This window comes from Acanthaster planci, linkage group LG05, assembly GCF_054643075.1.
Source record: "Acanthaster planci isolate LZ-2023a linkage group LG05, COTS_SCS, whole genome shotgun sequence".
Taxonomy (NCBI): domain Eukaryota; kingdom Metazoa; phylum Echinodermata; class Asteroidea; order Valvatida; family Acanthasteridae; genus Acanthaster; species Acanthaster planci.
Genome location: NC_141781.1, coordinates 12,317,183 through 12,336,730, shown reverse-complemented (window position 1 = coordinate 12,336,730; position 19,548 = coordinate 12,317,183). Strand labels below are relative to the sequence as shown.

The 19,548-nt window shown below is 39.4% G+C and overlaps 2 protein-coding genes across 3 annotated transcripts; both read left to right on the top strand.

The window, feature by feature from the left end:
• The first annotated feature begins 48 nt into the window (after positions 1 to 48).
• On the top strand, positions 49 to 11,450 carry LOC110982385 (neuronal acetylcholine receptor subunit alpha-10-like). 2 transcript variants are annotated; one of them, XM_087136499.1, is made up of 7 exons: positions 49 to 335; positions 5,526 to 5,561; positions 6,361 to 6,500; positions 6,750 to 6,794; positions 7,249 to 7,358; positions 7,894 to 8,429; positions 9,337 to 11,450. In XM_087136499.1, the coding sequence occupies exons 1-7, from the start codon at positions 278 to 280 to the stop codon at positions 9,858 to 9,860; spliced, it is 1,449 nt and encodes a 482-aa protein (XP_086992625.1). In that variant the 5' UTR covers positions 49 to 277; the 3' UTR covers positions 9,861 to 11,450. The 2 variants fall into 2 exon arrangements, with proteins under 2 accessions (XP_086992625.1, XP_022096448.2); XM_022240756.2 differs by lacking the exon at positions 5,526 to 5,561 and having other exon boundaries at positions 50 to 335.
• A 510-nt stretch (positions 11,451 to 11,960) lies between these two features.
• Positions 11,961 to 18,839, top strand: LOC147799081 (neuronal acetylcholine receptor subunit alpha-10-like). The gene is made up of 6 exons (XM_087136500.1): positions 11,961 to 12,251; positions 12,850 to 12,989; positions 13,513 to 13,557; positions 14,672 to 14,781; positions 15,352 to 15,884; positions 16,594 to 18,839. The coding sequence occupies exons 1-6, from the start codon at positions 12,203 to 12,205 to the stop codon at positions 17,100 to 17,102; spliced, it is 1,386 nt and encodes a 461-aa protein (XP_086992626.1). The 5' UTR covers positions 11,961 to 12,202; the 3' UTR covers positions 17,103 to 18,839.
• Positions 18,840 to 19,548: the final 709 nt, after the last annotated feature.

Genomic DNA, 19,548 nt, shown 5'->3' with positions numbered 1-19,548 from the left:
CCAATCCAAATTCCTGGAGGAACAATCCCATTGTGTTGACTGAATTCAACAGTTACCACGTACTTTACGTATGGAGACCAGAGTGGTCATATCTGGATTAGGCAAAATGCAAACGTAGGCTGATTTCATTTTCGTCAACTGTTATGTTTTCTAGGAGTATTGGCCTTATCAGAGAATACCGCCGTTATCCCTCTCTAAAGGGAGGAATTCACCCAAACTGTCGGCGTGTAAAGAATCTGAATCTTGCTGGTAGAAACATTTCGATCAGGAGTACAGGATGGCATCCAATATAATTTGGCTCGGACTTCTGCTCGTTTTTTGTGGTGTTCTGAAAGGTAAGTGTTCTCCCAACCGATGTCTGAAAAACCAACTATGTACAATCAAACAGTAGCATTTGGGATTTTCAAAATAAAATACACAGAAGGGGAAAAAAGTTTATCGTGGCTGCATGAAAAGTGCGCGTCTCCGGAAGTTACCACTGTAATGAAACAACTACTTCTTAGTTAAAATTTGAAACTATTGGAGCTGAAAAAGAGTAGCATATAATAGTAGTTTAACACTAAAATTTAACTTATTCGCTGTATAACTAATCGATCATTATTTTGATCTCTACAATTTTAGATACCGGCTGTGTGCTCATCAAACAATTAGTGATTTCTTCACAGGTTCTGTTTCTGTTTTTGTCGCAATGTACTCTCTCAAGGTTTTTTAGGGAAGAGAAATCTAGGAAAGGAAGGAGTAGGAAAAATATAGTCTCAAATGTTCAACCGTTAGATAGCAGTAGAACACGCTTGTGCATGGAGCAATCAAACTCAATATAGTCTGAAGGTAGCTTTTGAGAAAATCATCACTGTCATTACAAAGGTATCTGGAGCATATATGTGTGTAGTGAAAACGTTATTTTCCCGTGCACTTGGATGTTGAGCCGGTTGTCACGTAGATAGCACTACGTGTGTATACAAATGGTCATTCCACACTTGCTCATCAATATGGTCAATAACGTTTGAATGGTGTCAAACGCATATTGCACCAAATCAGCTACCAGTACACAGCTGCCTTGGAGTGGTTTAATGACTAGTGCGGGTAGCGACCGACATTTTGAATAAATACATAAAGACGAAGTGATTAGTATTAAAGGTCACCGGTTTAAGACAGCATTACATACTAGATCTGGAGTTAAGTAAGTGATTGACAATGTAATAAAATCCCAGGTTAGAAATTTTTGGCTCAACACATTTTTTGAAACTGGCAGCTGTTGAACGAAAATCTCGTAAAACAAGTTAGAGGAAAGTAGGCCACGGCTGCGTACCCACCATTTCAGTAGGGCATAATGGAAAGGCATATTAGCAAAGCAAAATCGTTACCTCCATCACAAATCCAGGTTTTTTTCTTAAGCTTTTTAATTTTTTTCCTTCAATTCAAAACTATCATATCGTACATACCCAGTGTAGCTTGTAAAGCCAAAAAAACTTAACAAAAAGATACATTTTATGCCATGATGCCATAATTGATGAGTCAGTCAGATAAATAGCCTTTTAAGTTACAAAAAAATCAAAGCAGGCATTTTAGACAGGGTGTAAACATAGATTGCACCTGCAGCTTTACGTACATTTTCAAGAATTAAAGCGATCATGACCGGAATACCCATCGTCGCGACTTAAAATCCAACTGGGCAGATTAAGGACGATGACGACTTTTATTTTGGAAATGCATTCAAAGCTTTCACCCCATAGATTGGACTTGTTTCATACATTCGACGTAGTAAATGCATTTATTTGGATGAGAGGCCACGTCCAATCAGAAGACAATTCAACTGCAGGCTTCATTATTTTGTTGAATTATCTTAAAGGATTTAAACTGAAAGTAAATTGTGGAAAGCATTTCCAATTTCAATCGAACAAACGCACATTGGGAGATATATTACTTTGGACAGTCAGCGCCTCAGAAATTTAGTGGTATGCCAGAATGACAGGACGAAAGGTAAACTTTTTACGTGAAGGTACCTCAAGCACAAAGGTGAACATACATATTGCGCTGAAATTCATAGTATATTTCTATCAATCTGTTTCGTTTTCAGTCTGGTGATTTGATATGGTGTGAGGAAGTTGTGCCAAAACTACAGAAGATGAAATCGCGTTTATAAACCGAAACGAATAACTGATAAAGTGTGCCGTGTTAACGACAGTTTATCCCAACCTAAAACAAAGCCATAGGCCTACTTATATCCTCCTCATTTGAACAATACCGCTAGCCCATAGAGACATGCAAGAAGGTTTTCTGCAGAATAAATAATCCAATCCTCTTTATATTTCTAAACCCTGGTTTCTAACGAATAGGCCTACGCCCGTCCGTAGGCCTACTTATATCCTCCTCATTTGAACAATACCGCTAGCCCATAGAGACATGCAAGAAGGTTTTCTGCAGAATAAATATCTAATCTCTTTATATTTCTAAACCCTGGTTTCTAACGAATAGGCCTACGCCCGTCCAGAGAGCAACATTACAAAAAGTAGCGCCACAGAATGCCAACAAAAACTTTGACAAGAGATAATCCCCTATGACGTGCCAGACAGGTTTAGCTCAGATGTGTTGAAGTCATTGTACTGCGTCAGCCGGACAGGAAAGTCCAGAATTAGAAATCGCCCAGTCATGAATACGGGTCCCGCTGCATGATTTGCCAACTAAAGCACATCGCTGTTCTCCTTGAAGCATTTGATTACTCGCTGTGCATTCCGTAACAGACAGCAAGCCTCTGGCAATATTTGACTGTTCCTTGTATTTGGCATCTACCGGTGTTAAGTGACAACCATCTTGTCAGTTACTTTAGAAATCTAGATTGCAACGACTGTCTCTCCTGTACCTGCGTCGTAGCTGTCTACTATGCAATATCCCATAGGAGTTGAATATGAAAACAAACTGTCACGGTGTTTTCTTTTTGTTGCCCCCCGAGAGCCTGCCTACCAGGTTTGTAATTAATTGGAATTCTTTTCGTTTGATTCAACTTCTAAATATCATTATGGCTCGTGATAGCGTCTACCTTTGCCCTGTACTTAAATTGGTACCAATTAATACCGTGAAAAGGCTTAATGTAATAGATACAAAATAGTCAAAACACATCACATATTGTGCTTCATACTTTGCCGTTATTGTCTACAAAATCTAAGTTCTTCCATAGTTGCACGGAAAGTGGCTTGAGCAGAAATATTCCGTGCACACAGACTTCGAATTGCCTGTCACTGCCTCAATCATGCCTTTTAATCCCCTGCATGGATTTGCCTCATAGCCACGAGGCAGATACGTACCATACAAGACGGGACTTACGCCTTGAAAAATCAATCCCGAAATGACCCTAACGTGGTTTACGAGTGACGATGGTGACTTCGTCGCGCGGGCTCAAGGAGAAGGAAGAATGGGCAGCTTAAGAAAATGCAATAGTATTTGTTCAACAATGAATAAGCTGAATAAGCTGACTACACGCGAGCTTGTGGGTTTATGGATCGCCGCCTGAATTTCATCAAGCACCGTTGTATACAGTCGGAATATTACAGTCGTCTATCTTGGCACTGATGGTGTATCTGCACGTTGGCATTTAAAGCGTAGCAACGCGTCAGTCGCCCCAGTGAGTCGTATACATGTAAAATATGCATTCTTATTCATGAAACAAACTCAGCATGAAATCGACAAGTATTTCTTGTACTTTGCGAATTAGTATACGCTCCAATTAATCTGGCAGTCGTTTAATTGTTGCCCCGGTAATTTCACAATGTTTATTGCGCCAGCTAATAACTTCAAACATTAAAAAGGGTGTTTTCTTTTAGCGGATATAAAGAAATTTAAAGTCATTTAAGTGTACAAAATAGTCGTTTAACGTTAATCAAGATGCACATTATCTGGAACAGATTTCTGTGCAATTTGTAACATTTTGTGCCTATTGTCATACAACATACAAGTTACACTGACATTTATGATATCCATTATAAATCATGAACTCTATATTCTGGTAATGTGTTTAGCAGTACAAGATCGGCAATTAGGTGTGGGGAATATGGGGTGGGTTAAAGGACAGCGTGAATAGGGAAGGGGCTGGAAGAAAAAAAAAAGGGGGAGGAATTTGTAATGGTAAAGTCGAACTATTCGTATACTTGATGTTAAAAAAATGACACAAAGTTGACAAGCGAGTTAACGGCCGCATGGGATTTCCAAATTACGCCACAATGCACACGGGTAATTTTATTACAGTGAACGGTTGGTCCAAGACCTCGAATTTATCCACTGCTACCCAAACAGATTCATCTGTGCAGAAAACCCATCGACCTTTTCCATATCAAAGCGGTTCCTACTCAAGCAGTAAATTATCGAAGAAGACAGACATATTTTCCGAGACTGGACTGAGTAAGCATTGAAAGCGATGAATTAGTATATGAAAGGTGACACAGAGGTGCCTTATGTGCAGACGAATAAGTCTGGAGGCAGAACATGGCGTTTTTCATGGCTGCATGTGCTGCTCTCCTATTCTAACCTTTAATTTAAGAAAAGTGTTTGTTTCTCTCGTATGTTTGTGATATATTATGTATGCAACGTATTCTTCAGCCGAAAGTGATGCTAAAACAGTTTGCAAAGAAAGTGTCGTCGAAATGAATGATCGCCTTTCACTATTCTGGCAGAGTCAGCAAACTAAATAATCCCTCCATTTCATTGCATGCGGTACAGTCAGTCAACCCCCCCAGGAAAATCCATGTAAGGTCGTCGTAGGTCACAAACCTAACTTAAAATATTAGGGTATGGTGCTTAGAAAAGAAGATTAAGAATTTACATACTTGAATGTATATTATCTCCGGGAGATCCTGTTATCGGTATTTTGACTTGATTGTTATTAAAATGCGTAGCCGTTCCACCAATATTCTATTTTGGTATGATGATCTTTTTGGTATTTATTTGTGGATATTGGCTGTTTTTATTCCAATCCTTGGACGTTGCTAGGATTTGTTTCCGGAAGTGGGTTTATGAGAGTTACTAATTAATCAGTAGCAAACTGATGCACTCTTAACATTTGAAGGGAGTCAATTCCAACGGTATTTCTAAGGAAATTGGTGATTTCCATCTCCTTGGATCTTTTCCTCCGTGTGTCTTTCGTCTTGTCCCAGCTGTTTTGATTTTCAGTTCTTGTCTTGGCTCGTCCCCTCGTGACTTTTCATGCATAAAGGTTTTGGGTTTTTATTTTGTTCGTTGGCGAGCTGGATAGGCGAGTAATCACATTAAGAGGTCGTTGGTAATTGATTTCCTATGGTAGAGATGCTGACTTTTTGGTGATCAATTGGTGCCCTTTTCAAGAGACGCAAGGTTTTGAAATGTTAATGAATAATTGATCAGTTACACACAAGCTTAGAAAAAGGAACAGGCACCCTGATTCGCCTACCAAAAGAGACAAGTATTTTTTATAATGGACACTGAAAACGGAAATTATATGATGACGGTCACTTGATATTGTAGATGACATTCACATTAATGTATTGATATTGTCCTAGGAACGGCGAACAATGAAACACAAACAAACAGAAGAGGTATGTGCAACAGAACATGAGTTAGCAGCCAAAAATAACGGAAAGCTAAATAAAGAGCTTTAATACACTAATAATAAACATCCTATTTCAATGATCTGATTTCCACGAAACATATCTTTATTTCCTTTAACAGCAGTGACGTAATCAGATCTTGGTTACAGGAGGGTCAAAATGGAACACTGTTTAAAACTGACAGTCCATTTTGTCATGTGTAAAATAATCCTCATTAACCCCCCCCCCAGGTGGTAGTACGGCTTCCACAATTCTGGCTCTTTCAATTGAATAAAACAACACGTCAGGTTTGCTGGCTACGTTAATGCAAGACAGAGTGTGCTGCCAGATACGGGTGAAGAACAATGACTTTCCCCACTTTTCTCACACCTTTTACTCTTCTACTTTGAAAAATCATAACTTTTTAAGTATGATTTTCTAGTATTATAGGGAATATTCATTTTATAGTTTCCTGTAAAAATTAAACGTTTTTCTTTTCACACCAGCGTTTAAAGCGTCTTAAAGTTTCCAATCTTTCCGTTTGGAACATAATCTTTCCAATCCAAACTGACACTTTCTCCTCAAATTTCTCCTAATCAGAACACCTGCTGGTTCTTCATTTTGTGTAATAAACTTAAGGAGAAAACTTAACTAACGTCAAAAGTAAACAGTTTGCAAACCTACTCTCTACAACCTCACCCTGGTTGGATCATACTAATCTTGTGCATAAATTAACTTATGTAAAACTCTCCAAACCGAATTGTCTCATCTCTTGAATCAGACTATCTATGTACCTCCTTATGTGCAGGCACGAAGGCAACACTGTACGAGTATGAACTTCTTCAGGACATGTTCACCAATTATAGCTCAATTGTGCGCCCGGTGATCAATGCTTCGGAGTCTATAGAGGTCAGGCTGGGTGCTGCTCTCCAGCAGATCATAGAAATGGTAAATTTGGCGATAGGCAGACAGTGAACAAAATGACAATTTTTGAATTTAATTCGATGTATATGGCTTGTAGACGGCTACTTTTAACTTTATATTGTTGTTCAACTTAAGGAATTAAATTAACACGGACTGGTTAATTGGTTAGAAAAGTACTTAAGCCTATGATATAGACTCGCGCGACAGCTTGCCAAAGGTACTTCAATACTAAACATATGTGTTTGCTTTCAATTTCTTAACACCTGATAATAGGATGAAAAGAACCAAGTCCTGACTGTTAACCTGTGGATGCGAATGGTAAGATGGGTACATTATAGTACTACTAGGTAGATTCTTCGGATCCGAACTATAATAACGGATATTATTCAGGAACCAATGAGGATTCCGATTCAGTTTCAGATAAAAAAGACACATGGCCTTCAAAGGGAGCATTAACTGTTGAATACAGACAGCATAATGCAACATTGTTCCAGGGGTTGATATCTGCTTTCAAAGAAAATCTGGTCTTCAACACGTAAGGCATATGTGCATCTGTGCATGTCTGTCAGTATACTGTACTCGTATACTGTACGAAATTCCTTGAAGTTGATCACAAATAGTTTAAAGTTGGATAAAAGTCCTCAATGTTTTGACGAAGGTGTCTCCCATGAGTTTTGAGACTAAGGAACTTGCACATCTATTTTCTTGCAACCTCATCAACAGTGAAAAAACATTAACTTACTTTTGTGCGTTCGCTTATTTTTCAAAACAGCAATGGACAGACAGTAACTTCCTTTGGGATCCAGCTGATTACGGTGGTACTGACACACTTATCGTCCCTATTAATTCTATTTGGAGACCAGATATCGTGCTATACACGAAGTAAGTTTACCCTTACTACTGATTACGTTTACTGTAAACTGATTTATGAGGACAACTACTGCTTACAAAGCAAGTAATATGTTTCGATCTTTTCACATGACCAAATACTTCGAGTCGCCAGATGATCAGGAACTGGGGGAACAGACACTATGACCAGTCCGAATAAAAGTTGTTTTATATTTGAAAAAAATTAGAGTGAGGTAGTTGGGGGCTGCTTAATTTCTCCGCCTCTTCGGAAAGCATATAAAACGCCCCATAATTCAACCTCACCCCTCAAATGACAAAGGGCTACGTTATGTAATAACCCAAAGTTTGCCGTACTCAAGGACACAATCACAAAAAATGCACAGAAATCACAAAATTGCACAGAGAGCAGCAATTTCTTTCGCCAAAATTATTTTTATTAAATTTCAAAACGTGCTATATTTAAAAGGCCACAGCTGATGTAGCACATGATTTTAAAGCCCCTGACCTGAAGAAACAAAATACAGTAGTCAGGATTCACATAATTTCTTTACTATTTTGTTTGTACCAGTGCTGACTCTGGATTCAGTGGCATGATGGAAACTAATGCAGCTATCACCAACACTGGCATCGTGTACTGGAACGCCCCAGCCATCTACACCAGTACCTGCAAGATAGACGTATCCTTTTTCCCATTCGATGAGCAGCGCTGTCCGCTGAAATTCGGTTCCTGGGCCTACAACGGCTTCCAGATCGACCTTGTCAACCGCTCCCTTTCAGGAGACACCTCGGCTTACATCGACAATGGGGAGTGGGAGCTGGTCGGCATGCCCGTGAGAAACAACATCGCCTACTACCTCTGCTGCGTGGCGCCTTTTCCCGATGTCACCTTCACCATTGTCATAAGGCGTCGGCCTCTCTTCTACCTCTTTAACCTCTTAGTCCCTTGCATGCTCATTTCGTTGATCACCGTGCTGGACTTCTACTTACCGGCGGACTCTGGGGAGAAAGTTACCCTTGGTATCACCATCTTGCTTGCCCTTATTGTGTTCCTGCTTCTTGTTGCGGAGACAATGCCGCCAACCTCTGAAGTTGTTCCACTCATTGGTAAGACTACCGGTACTAGAAGAAAGCATTAAGAGTCATTTTAAACTTGAACCATGTGGAAAACATTGTTTTGGAGCTGCTGACAATTTGAAATGTTTGAACTTTACAATCTTGCGAAGAGATTAATCAGTCAATGCTTACCGTTATTGATAAAATGCGGGTTTACTGCAAAATGTCAATCTTTGAGTTTGCCGCTAATATATCATGAAATCACACCTAAATGCGCAACAGGGGATCAACCCGGGCCTAGAACAGTAAGAACAAGCGTGAGGAAACAGAAATTTACTTGTAGTAAAAAAAAATGAACAACAAATTCAAATAAAACTTGGATAAATGAATTTTGTTTCTTCTCGCCCTCTATGATAGAAAAACGGTGTGACTTATTTTGAAACATTACTGGCATACATGAAGCTTGGATTTTGTCCCAAAGCCTGACTTACAAACTGTGGGATTTTCAAATATCTGTTATTAATATTATCGATAGGTAGTACAAACTGGTGTGTTAACCAATAGCCCAAACCTACCATTACATGAACTTATAAACTGAATACCGGTCTCAGTCCTCCGCGACAACTTCCTTCTCGTCAGCTCAACTACCCCACATACAAATCAATGTTTACAATCCAGTCAAAATAACTGGTGTAGTTCCATCAGACATGTATTGTTAATAATTATTAATAAATCATCTCATTGAGCTGAACTTTGCCAGAATCCACAACGTTACAATATAGGACATGGTGTTGGCCGGGGTTCTTGACTGTAAATCTTTTCTTTTTAGAGTCAGTAGGTACTTGTGATGGGTACTTTTATCATTGTGTCTTGTTGTTCTTGGCACTTCTTGCTGAGAAGTTTCTGCTTTTCTTAACTGCATATAAAATGCCCATCCGGGACCTTTTCTATACTACAGGTCAGTACTATCTCGCTACTATCGTCCTCGTTTCTGGCTCTACGGCGATGACAGTCTTTGTGCTGTACCTTCACTATCGCCTGCCAGGCACCAAGCCAGTGCCTTCCTGGCTCCGGACCCTGACCTTCCACTACCTTGCCCGAATACTTTGTCTCCGCTCCGCTGTCAAGGTGGCACCAGATGCTCAAAGGTCAGAGGTCGTGGAGAACAACCACTTCTCCAACGGCAATGCACAGAAAGACAAGAGCTACAAGACCAACGGAAACAATATATCCACGGTTACCTTGCCGCCCTTAATCTCCGAGAGGTTTGAGAGGAACGTCAATTCCATCCTTGACGAAATCAAGTACCTAACAAATCGGGCAAAGGAGTCGGACAGTGAGGAGGACCTCCTTACTGAGTGGAAGTATGTGGCCATGGTCTTTGACCGCATGTTCATGTGGATTTTCTTGATCACCACCATTGTAACGACCATTGGTATTCTCTGCCAACCCAAGCCGTATACACTTCGGGAAGACTTATAAGTTTTATTAAAGAAAGAATTTAAAAACGATATGCCAAGAATGTCCCAAGCATTGGTAGTGAGTCAGAAAAGAAGGGTAACCCATATGTGAATGGGAAAAACAAAACAAAGAAGTACGTCATATTACTTGTTCCTGCTGTCAGGTTGGAGGTCTACATTAACCCTTCGTTCTTGGACGTGACAGGTCACCGCAATTTCTGTCCCTGCAGGATCAAACTCGGGGAGAATGCAAGAATTAAAGCAGCTCGAGGGCTATGTATTTGTGGGTATGTAGAATGATGTATCTTTCAGTATTTTAGGCTCAATGACAATGACACATTGTGACTGATTGACGATTGAAAATGTAACGATGTTTCAAAACAGTTCATATTTCGGAGGTTATCAATGAAACTTCGCACTACCTTTCCACCCGGAACAACAGACGTTAAATTATACAGGAGGTACCAAAATCATTTGCTCCAGTCATGTACTGTTGCCAATGTGATATATGTTGATTTATGCTGAAATTACATTCGGTAGTTCACCGTTTCCCAGCTTTGGTCTCGTTAGAATGATATGGAACAATCTCTAAAATAAGTTCCAATTAAACTATGGCGATAAGTTTCAATACTTGGTCGGAATTTCTTGTTGTTTAATTACAAGTGAAATGATACAAATTAAATATTATTGTATTATAGTAAATATTTGTTAGCATGCAGTTACTTTGTACTATCTTTATTAAAAACGTGTCTTGCATTTTCTAAAACTGGCACACTGGGATACAGTACTGTGCTTCTGATTACAGTTATTGTAAGTTATTGTCTTTTGCTGGACTGATTCACATGTAAAATAAAATATTTACATTTAGAGCAAATAGTAGTGAAACACATACAAACAATACATTGCTGGCAGCTGTGTAGGTTTATCCAACGTTTCGAGTCGTTTAATTAACGTGACCTCTCTTCTTCAGGAATCCGAGAATGAAAGTTAAAAAAACACACACACACACACAAAATAACAGCATTGGAGTAATTGTTGTGGGTTGAAGGACATAGAATAAAGGCAAAGGGGTTCTCTCAGATCATGTGAAGCTGGAAAATAAGTGTGCGAAAGAGACTCACCTGAGTGGGTGTGTTGAGTGATAATGTCGAAGCATTATATACACATGTATATGCTGTTATGTAGTACCACATACCAAACTAATGATCCTACTTTAAACTATATGAAGGACTGCCTAATACAGGCGACTCTCCTCCAGTTTCAAAAATTTCATAAAGTTTCATTTTCGGACGCCATATGTACGGAAAGATGCCTTAATTTGTGCTTTCAGGTAAGAATTGCAGTTCAACTCCAGTTTTTCTATTACAGATCAGTGTAACATACCACAAGCATACTAGATTTCCACGTATGAAAACCTTTCCGGAAATGCCACTTACTTTAAATTCTTTGTTTGTAGTAGAAGTATAGACAGAATTCACCATAGCTAGCAGACAGAAGCTGTTCTCCCTTTGCATATCTTTACTATTGTAAATTAATGATACCAAACATTTTTTTTTACTATTTATATGCATGAATACATTTAAAAGTCAAATAAAGTCATAATGTTACATTTGTTGTGTTTACTATGCCGTCACTTTCCTTTTTAACCATTAATGTAATATACAGCTTGTATGCAGGGTCTTGGTTCCTTGTCAGCGATTTACAAAGATATATTTTCTTTAAGTCGTACCGGTATTGCCTTTATCCTCAGTTCTGTGTTATTCTAGATTAATTCCATTGAATTCGTCTGGTCTGTGCCCTCCCTTATACAAACCACTCAGGCTAAAAGGCTAAAGGAGATAGCAAATAAGGGGAACCAGTGGGTCAAAGGAAGTGTGACATTGTTTCGTTTAATAGAGACGAGTAGCCACCAACAGAACGCGAATGATAACTAAAATGAGGAATGCCTTAAACAAAAGTTATCGTATCCAATGGAAGGGTTAACGTATTGATTTAAAGGAACGCTCTGCTTTATTGTTGGTGTCTTTCCTTCCATCGTACAACGGACAAAAGAATGTCGACAGGTGGACTTTCCTCGATCTGAAAGGAATTCCTTGTGAGGACCGGCACCGCCATTCAAATCACACTTGACACGCTGTGACTGCGCCTCAAATGAGTCCCCTTTGCTTACACTGCCCTTACGATGGGCTTTCTGAGCAGGCTACTTGGTGTGAGATGAGATACGTAGAAGATATCGACTGACACTCTTCGTATAAACCAAGTCCTGTAGGAATTGATTAGAATTATTTTGGACAAAATTAACCAACCTTCTCATTTGGCTGTTGCTGGGTCACTTTTTGTAATACCTGACCCTGGCACAAAGCCATGATTGCTGGCAGAGCCATTTTGCTGTGTTTTGCCCTATGGATGACCTGTAAGTACAATGCCGTTTATTCTTCTGTTTTTGGCTGTTTGCCGTTTTCTTTAATAAAATCAGGACAAGAATAGGATGCAATATGTCAAAGCACACAAGTGGAATATTTTTTATGTAAATACTTTATGGTAGGGCCTGCAACAACATACTTTTTCATGGATCGAACACCCTTTCCTTTCCATCACAATTAACACGTGTTTAGGGTGAGTGTACTGCGTCAAGGATGGCACTTTCAAGATCTTTCAGTGTTTCAGAGTGCGATTAAGCATGTACATGGGCAAAATAAGTACCTGGGTAAAAAAAAAAAAAAAAAAAAAAACTCAATAATAGCCATACTTCAGCGTTTTGATACAGTCTGGGACAATCAAGGGATTGACACACGTTTTCGTAAATTCATTATTGGAGATAAAACATTTAATAATTAATAAGCTTAATGAAATGTATATAAGACGTTGATTACAACTCTATTTCACAGGGTAAATCTCCCTTTTCACAGAGTAAATGGTTCTGAGTTTGATGCCAACATTTAGAGTGGTTAGTTTCTTCAGGGTTCATTTATGGTGAATTTCCAAGGTTGCTTTCCGATTATGTTTATGAGGTCTTGATGCCACACCAGACGAAGCGCGGCTTTTTGCTGACCTGTTTCAGTGCCTCAATCCCGCGATAAGACCAGTGGACAATATCAGCGAACCAGTACTTGTGACAGTGGGAGCTGCCATCCAAATGATCGTGGAACTGGTGAGTTTTCGAAGTTATAGAAATTTTTATGTTAAGAATCAACATTGCCTTAACCAATAAACCAAAACTTACAGGTTTACGCAGCAATAATTACAGCAATGGAAAGCTCACCAAACGAATGGGGGGGGTTACAAACACAAACAGAAGAAAACAACATTGAAAGTTAACAGCAGTGGTGCACCCCCTCCCCCGAGGTTTTCTGTTTTGTTTTTCAGTTTCTGAAAAGCGCAATTACAATATACGATTCTATATTTTAAAGTACCAGCTCTGTTAAGTCCCAATTCCCTGTGACACAACGGAGGGGGGGGGGCGGATGAACACTGACTCTATTTGGAGTGGTAAATTCTAGACTGAGCTCCCCCCCATAAATCATGTGTTTGCCTCTGTTGACAGTAAAAACTGTGACACGATAGATACGAGTTGGGTGTACTCTGGCCACCCGCTGTTTCACAATATCAGAAAACAATTAGGATTGAGTGAAATCATTAATTCAGTCCATTAACGACTGCATTACCTTTTACAGGACGAACGGAACCAGCTAATTACCACGAGCCTGTGGATGCGGTTTGTAAGTATATGCTAATGGCTAATAACTTGTTTCTATCACCGCGTTTGATTATCCACCCCCCCCCCCCGCTTGATACCGTGGTGTCACAGGTTCAGACGGGTACGTGCAATCTGTGGCGAAAAGTGAAAATGGTCCGTGCTGGAGGTATCAAACTTGGTCGAGAGGTTAAATTTGCATTACGAATTTTAGGTGTCGAATCCACACACGTATTACTGACTTTTATTTCAACAAACTTGTGAGTCAAATGGACTCTACATGGAGTGATTTATCATAACTGTTTAAAACAGTATCAGGTTTCTTTTGCATTTTCGAATCAACCACTTTTCTCGCATCGCACAAAGTGATACTTTCGCAAGTTGCCGGCTTGGCTGGTTGGTTACAGGGGCAGCCCTGACTGAGTGCTAATAGTCAAATGAATGTCAAATCGAACGACGCAAGTCGGGCTTGCGTGAGTAAGCGCAGAGGAAGTAATCGAATGCACTTAACAATAATTGATCCCATTAGGGTTTCCTAATTAAGGTATAGGCTGATATCGTACGCACATTCTGACTCTTATTTATTCAAGTTTGAAACGCATTTATGAATCATTTTTTTTTACATATGCTGTGATAAATCTTAAGTAAGTTCCACAAGGATGGATAAGCACCTATGATAATGGCAAATCACTGACATAAAGTTTGGCTACGGCTTTCATTCTGTTGTGCACTGCTTCTAGCATACCAGATCACACGACGTTGCATTCAAAGATCTACTAAGTAGGGGTTACACACATGAGTAAAATGTGGACGTACGGTACTTGTGTTACGCCAAATTTCCGACGCATGTAGAAGTTTAAAGATTACACTCAAGAAAAGTGTTTATTCAAAATAATTTAAACAATAATATTAAATAAACAGAAATTAACCTTTGCATGTTGACGATGGACGTGGCAAAATTCACACCAACGTTTTAATAGAAGTTGCAACTGTACTGCCTAAAATAGGGTAAGACCCAATCATGCAATGGAACTGTAAAAACCGTTCAAGCTACAGTTAATGTTTCAGGTAAATGAGGAAAAAACACTTTACAAAAGGTAAATTTTCCCTTACTTTTGCTCACTACTGTTTCTTTATAGTCGTGGGAAGATTCGCAGTTGCACTGGAATCCTGACGACTACGGTGGTGTGAAGAGTTTTACTGTCCCACTTCACAATATCTGGAAACCAGACATTGTCCTTTACAACAAGTGAGTTAGAATTCATCATTTTTAGCACAGCTTCCGGATGTTGTTAATCACTGTACTTCAGCATAAGCGGGGAAAATAATACTTTTTGAGCGTAAAATAATATTTTTTTGCAAACTTGTAAAAACAGAATTGTATTCAAAACCAACAAAACTTGAGGATGAAACTGGTGCATCGCTTATGGATAATCTGTAAAGGTACTTTCATCGCTATACCGTTCCCTTCTCTTGTCAATGCTTGAGCGTGGACTATTTGCCTGGTACCCTTACACATCTGCATAACGCTTAGTCTGTATGGTTTTTTCCTTCCTCCCTTCCCCCCTTTCCTCTCCCCTTCCCTCCTCTCAAGGTCCTATTATCCCCTCCCATACCCTCTCTGCACATTATGCCTCTCTTTATCGTTACCCCTGGTTCATTATTTTTACCTGATTTTTATGATTCCTACAGTTCTTGGAATGTAATTCCTGTTGTTTGTATGAAATGGCCGAATAGATAAATAAGTGAATAAAAACTGCATCCTTTCATCGAAGTGGTTTTCATGGATAATATTTATATCAACTTTAATTTTTCATAGCGCCGATGCAGAATTCCAGGGTATGATCGACACTGGGCCAAGAATTAGTCACCGCGGCATGGTCTACTGGAATACCCCCGCACTCTTCAAAAGTTCTTGTCACCTCAACATGGCTTACTTCCCATTTGATGAACAGCGCTGCTTTCTCAAGTTTGGCTCCTGGAGCTACCACGGCTTTGAAATCGACCTCACCAACAGAAGCGTCAGTGGTGACATGTCCAACTTCATCGATAACGGCGAGTTCGACGTCATCGACATGCCAGTTTCTAGGAACTTGGTGTACTACAAATGCTGCCCGATGCCCTTCCCCGATATCACCTTTACACTTGTGCTTAAGCGAAGGCCCTATTTCTACCTCTTCAACCTCCTGCTGCCAAGTCTACTCGTTTGTTTTGTCACCGCCCTGAATTTCCTCCTGCCTGCTGACTCAGGGGAAAAAGTCAGCTTGGTTTTGACTGTTCTTTTGGCAATGACGGTATTCTTACTGTTGGTTGCGGAAATCATACCGGCTTCTGATGCTACACCAGTTATTGGTAAGTTCTAAAGTGTGTTGGGCAGATAAGAACTACGTCACTGTGTATACAATGCAGCAAAAATAAAACCCCTCTGGAACTTCTAAACCAGTAATGCTCACCTGAAATATCGGTGTAAAACAACTTGCATTAAATGCATGGATCGCAGGGGTGAGTGCACAAATTAGATATGCCAAGGAAACAGACTTGATTTTTCCAATAAAAGAACTTATTTCTAAAAGTGTTGCAAAGAACTTCAGGGAATGTTTAATTATTACACAAATGAACTACTTTTCATTTCGTTTCATTTTTCGTGATACGCTTACAAAGACATTCGAATCCACAAAAGACACAAAAAACATTAGAAATGAAATAAAGGATGCAATATTTAATGGGGCTCTCAAACTGGTTATATAAGAGATAAGGAAACAATTAAAATTGGAAACAAATATTTGTAAATGCAAAAACATCAAGAAATGTTAACGTAACAGCATAGAAATACAACATTGATAAAATAATTTCAATTAATACAGCTATGAATAAAAAATATTTGAAACTAGATTGAAATTAGAGTCTAAAATTACTTTAAGTGCACATATGAAAAAACCTGTTCAGTCAAGGCAGTGGAAAACCATGGGAAACAACATACACGTACATAGAACCTTACAATAACAACAACAAAAATTATTGGGTGACCTTAAAGGATTTGTCCCTTTTGTTCTTTGTTCAGGTAAATACCTCATCTCCACTATCGTTATCGTCTCTCTGTCCGTTGTTATGACAGTCTTCGTGCTTCACCTTCACTATCGTCTCCCTGGGGCTAAGCCCGTGCCCCTTTGGCTCCGCAAGCTGGCTTTTGTTTACCTGGCTTCATTGCTTTGCGTCCAGGTGTCCTACAGCCATGGCAAGCCGGTTTTACCGTCACACTTCAACGGCAACCCCCACCCCCACCCTGTCATCACAACCCAGAACGGCAAGAGGAAGAAGAGGTCGTGGTGGATTTCCACAGTAGACGACAATCCCGTGTTCGCTGAGCTGGCACGAACGGTAGCGGCTATCAACGACAACCTGCATACCATAGTAACACGAGGCAACGAGCAAGATGCGGACGACGACATTCTGACGCAGTGGAAGTATGTTGCGCTGGTCTTCGATCGTCTCTTCTTTTGTGTCTACATTGTACTCACGTCGATGACAGCCGTGATCATCCTTGGTCAATCTAAGTATTACTCCGAATAAACGCAAAATTGTGCCTTGTTTTTTCAAGGGGGACACTGTTGGTCACGATGAAACCCAATATTACTTCACACTTCACCAGATGTTACGTTTTAGTCCATGCAATGCTTTCTGCATATTGACGAATCGGCTAAGTTTTGCCTACCCATTCCCGATGGCCCTTTTCAAATGCTTAAAAGCATTGTGTTACAGAACAGATGTCGTTCAACAATTATCACTGTGCTCATCGTCATAAAAGGGATCACAGAAAATAACTAGTGACAGAGCTACTTTGTATGGTCATCGGATTAGTCTATTCTCTGTAAGCGGCACGTGCACTCAGCCTGCTTGCATACTGCATTAAAATGCCCGCGGACCATCCAGATTTGTCAAACAATCCAGAGGAGCAACAGTCTCAGAAAACAAAACATTGGTTGCATTTTTTTGTGATGGATAAGGAGTTTACCTCTCAATGTTTTGACCAATGTACCCTATCGTTATTACAAATGTAATAGCTTAAATGTAGGACAGTCTTTTTTGGCCCATTGTTGGCACAAAATGGCTACACCAAGTCTTCAAACCATTTTGCTGAACCAAATTTTGCTTGAACGTACTTTCTTTCGGTAAGTAGTGTATATTTTGGGGCTTAATGTTATATCCTAGCATACCAAGTTAGATTTTGCAAGATAACACTCGGTTATTTTATGTTTACGTACTTGTTGGAGAATGTTGGGACTCCATCGGTTTGTAAATTGTGGGAAACCTTTTCCAGACCTGTTGGTATATCACCGTCATGCGGATGGTTGATTTTCCCCCCTGATTTCTGTTAGGTAAATTTATTTATTCTCTGTTTGTTTTTGCTAATTCTTTGGTAAAGTTTGATTCTGACATTATTAAGGCCGTCATGCCTTTTGCTTTGGTTTATTTATACTGAGTTTGTTTAACTATTTTGCATAAGAATTTGCACGTTATATGCTTGTATTTATTAAACACAAATTACAGTAAGTCGTTGTTGTTCAAACGTAATTTTATATTGGGTAGTTATCTGTAGTTTAAGCTCTTTCTCACGTGTTTCTGTATAGAATAGAATAAAAGTGCTACATTTCCAGAGGTATTTAATGTGAGGATTTATTTTTCATTATTATTTTTCATTATTCTTCATGACGATTTTATTTCTTTGTTAGTCACACCCATGGGAGAACCCGAGCATGTATCCCTCATAGTAACAGAATTTTAGAAACGTATAAAAGAAGTCAAGTCTTACACTTAAAAAGAGGAAGGGAATTAACACACATGATCCAATCTCAACCGTCAAAATACTTCTAAACGGCACGGCTTTCCCCAAATCAGCCCTGAAGACAGTTCCAAGAAACTGATAAGTAATTGTATGTTGTGCTGCACAGGGAGGCTATTTTTTGCGAAAAAGCCACTGGTTGCTGACTCCGTGTTTTGCTCAATGTGTTTTGACATATAAAATTATTTTGAAGGCTTGTTTACTACATACATGTAAATGCTGTGTGCGGCGCCCTGGCCTTTGGCCAGGACACTGACAGACGTTTGTTGTCACATGGGGGCTTTTAGAGTGGCCTCTAGCCATCCGGTTCATTCGTTTGGTAGAAACATGTGTCTACTTTCTTTGGTATTATTAGGTAATTGGGCTACCTTCATGCACACAAGACTTGTCTGAAGGCTGAAGCCGATGATGTCATTAGACCAGAAGTTGCAATAAAAAGACATATAAATAAATTCATTGTAAATCAACCATGAGAGAAATTGTTCTGATTTTTCCATCAAATGCCATCAAATGAAAAAATAAACATGACAATGTTGTTTTGAACAAACCCTAAAACTAATTAATAGTTTAACTAAAAATAAGTAAGGAAAAAAACAACTTTGGTAGGGATCATATTGGTATAACTGTTACAGACATCATACCAACCCCTAGAATCACCCTTCAATTTGTAGCCAAGCTCGCTCCATTATCCCTAACTCCCAAATCCTCCGATTTCAATATGATTTTATATACACCCTGGGGAGTTAGGGTTAAAGTAGCAGCACCGTTGCTTATTAAAATGCGATCCCAACAAAGACACTTAATTGACTTTCATTAATCTCTAACAGTTACACGTTTTCCCTACACTGATCCAATATCGGTCAATTTTGATACCTTGTTGATACATTATCCTTTGATTAATACATAGTTGTCATAAGTCAAAAGTGATATATGGTGCACAAGGTTTTGCTTTTAACTGACCAACACTGAACAGGTTTTTTTTAAATCCGAAAATGTTGGTGTGTCAGCAGCTCTGGGAAAATGTCTCCGAACTTATCGAAGTTGCCCAGAGCACCGATAATTGTCCACACCTATAAATGTGTACACTAAGTAGTAGCCACATTTAACAGCGAATGATATCATTGCTCCACCAGCAACTTTCTGATTAAGTGGTCATTTGTGGGTTTGAAGCCACGC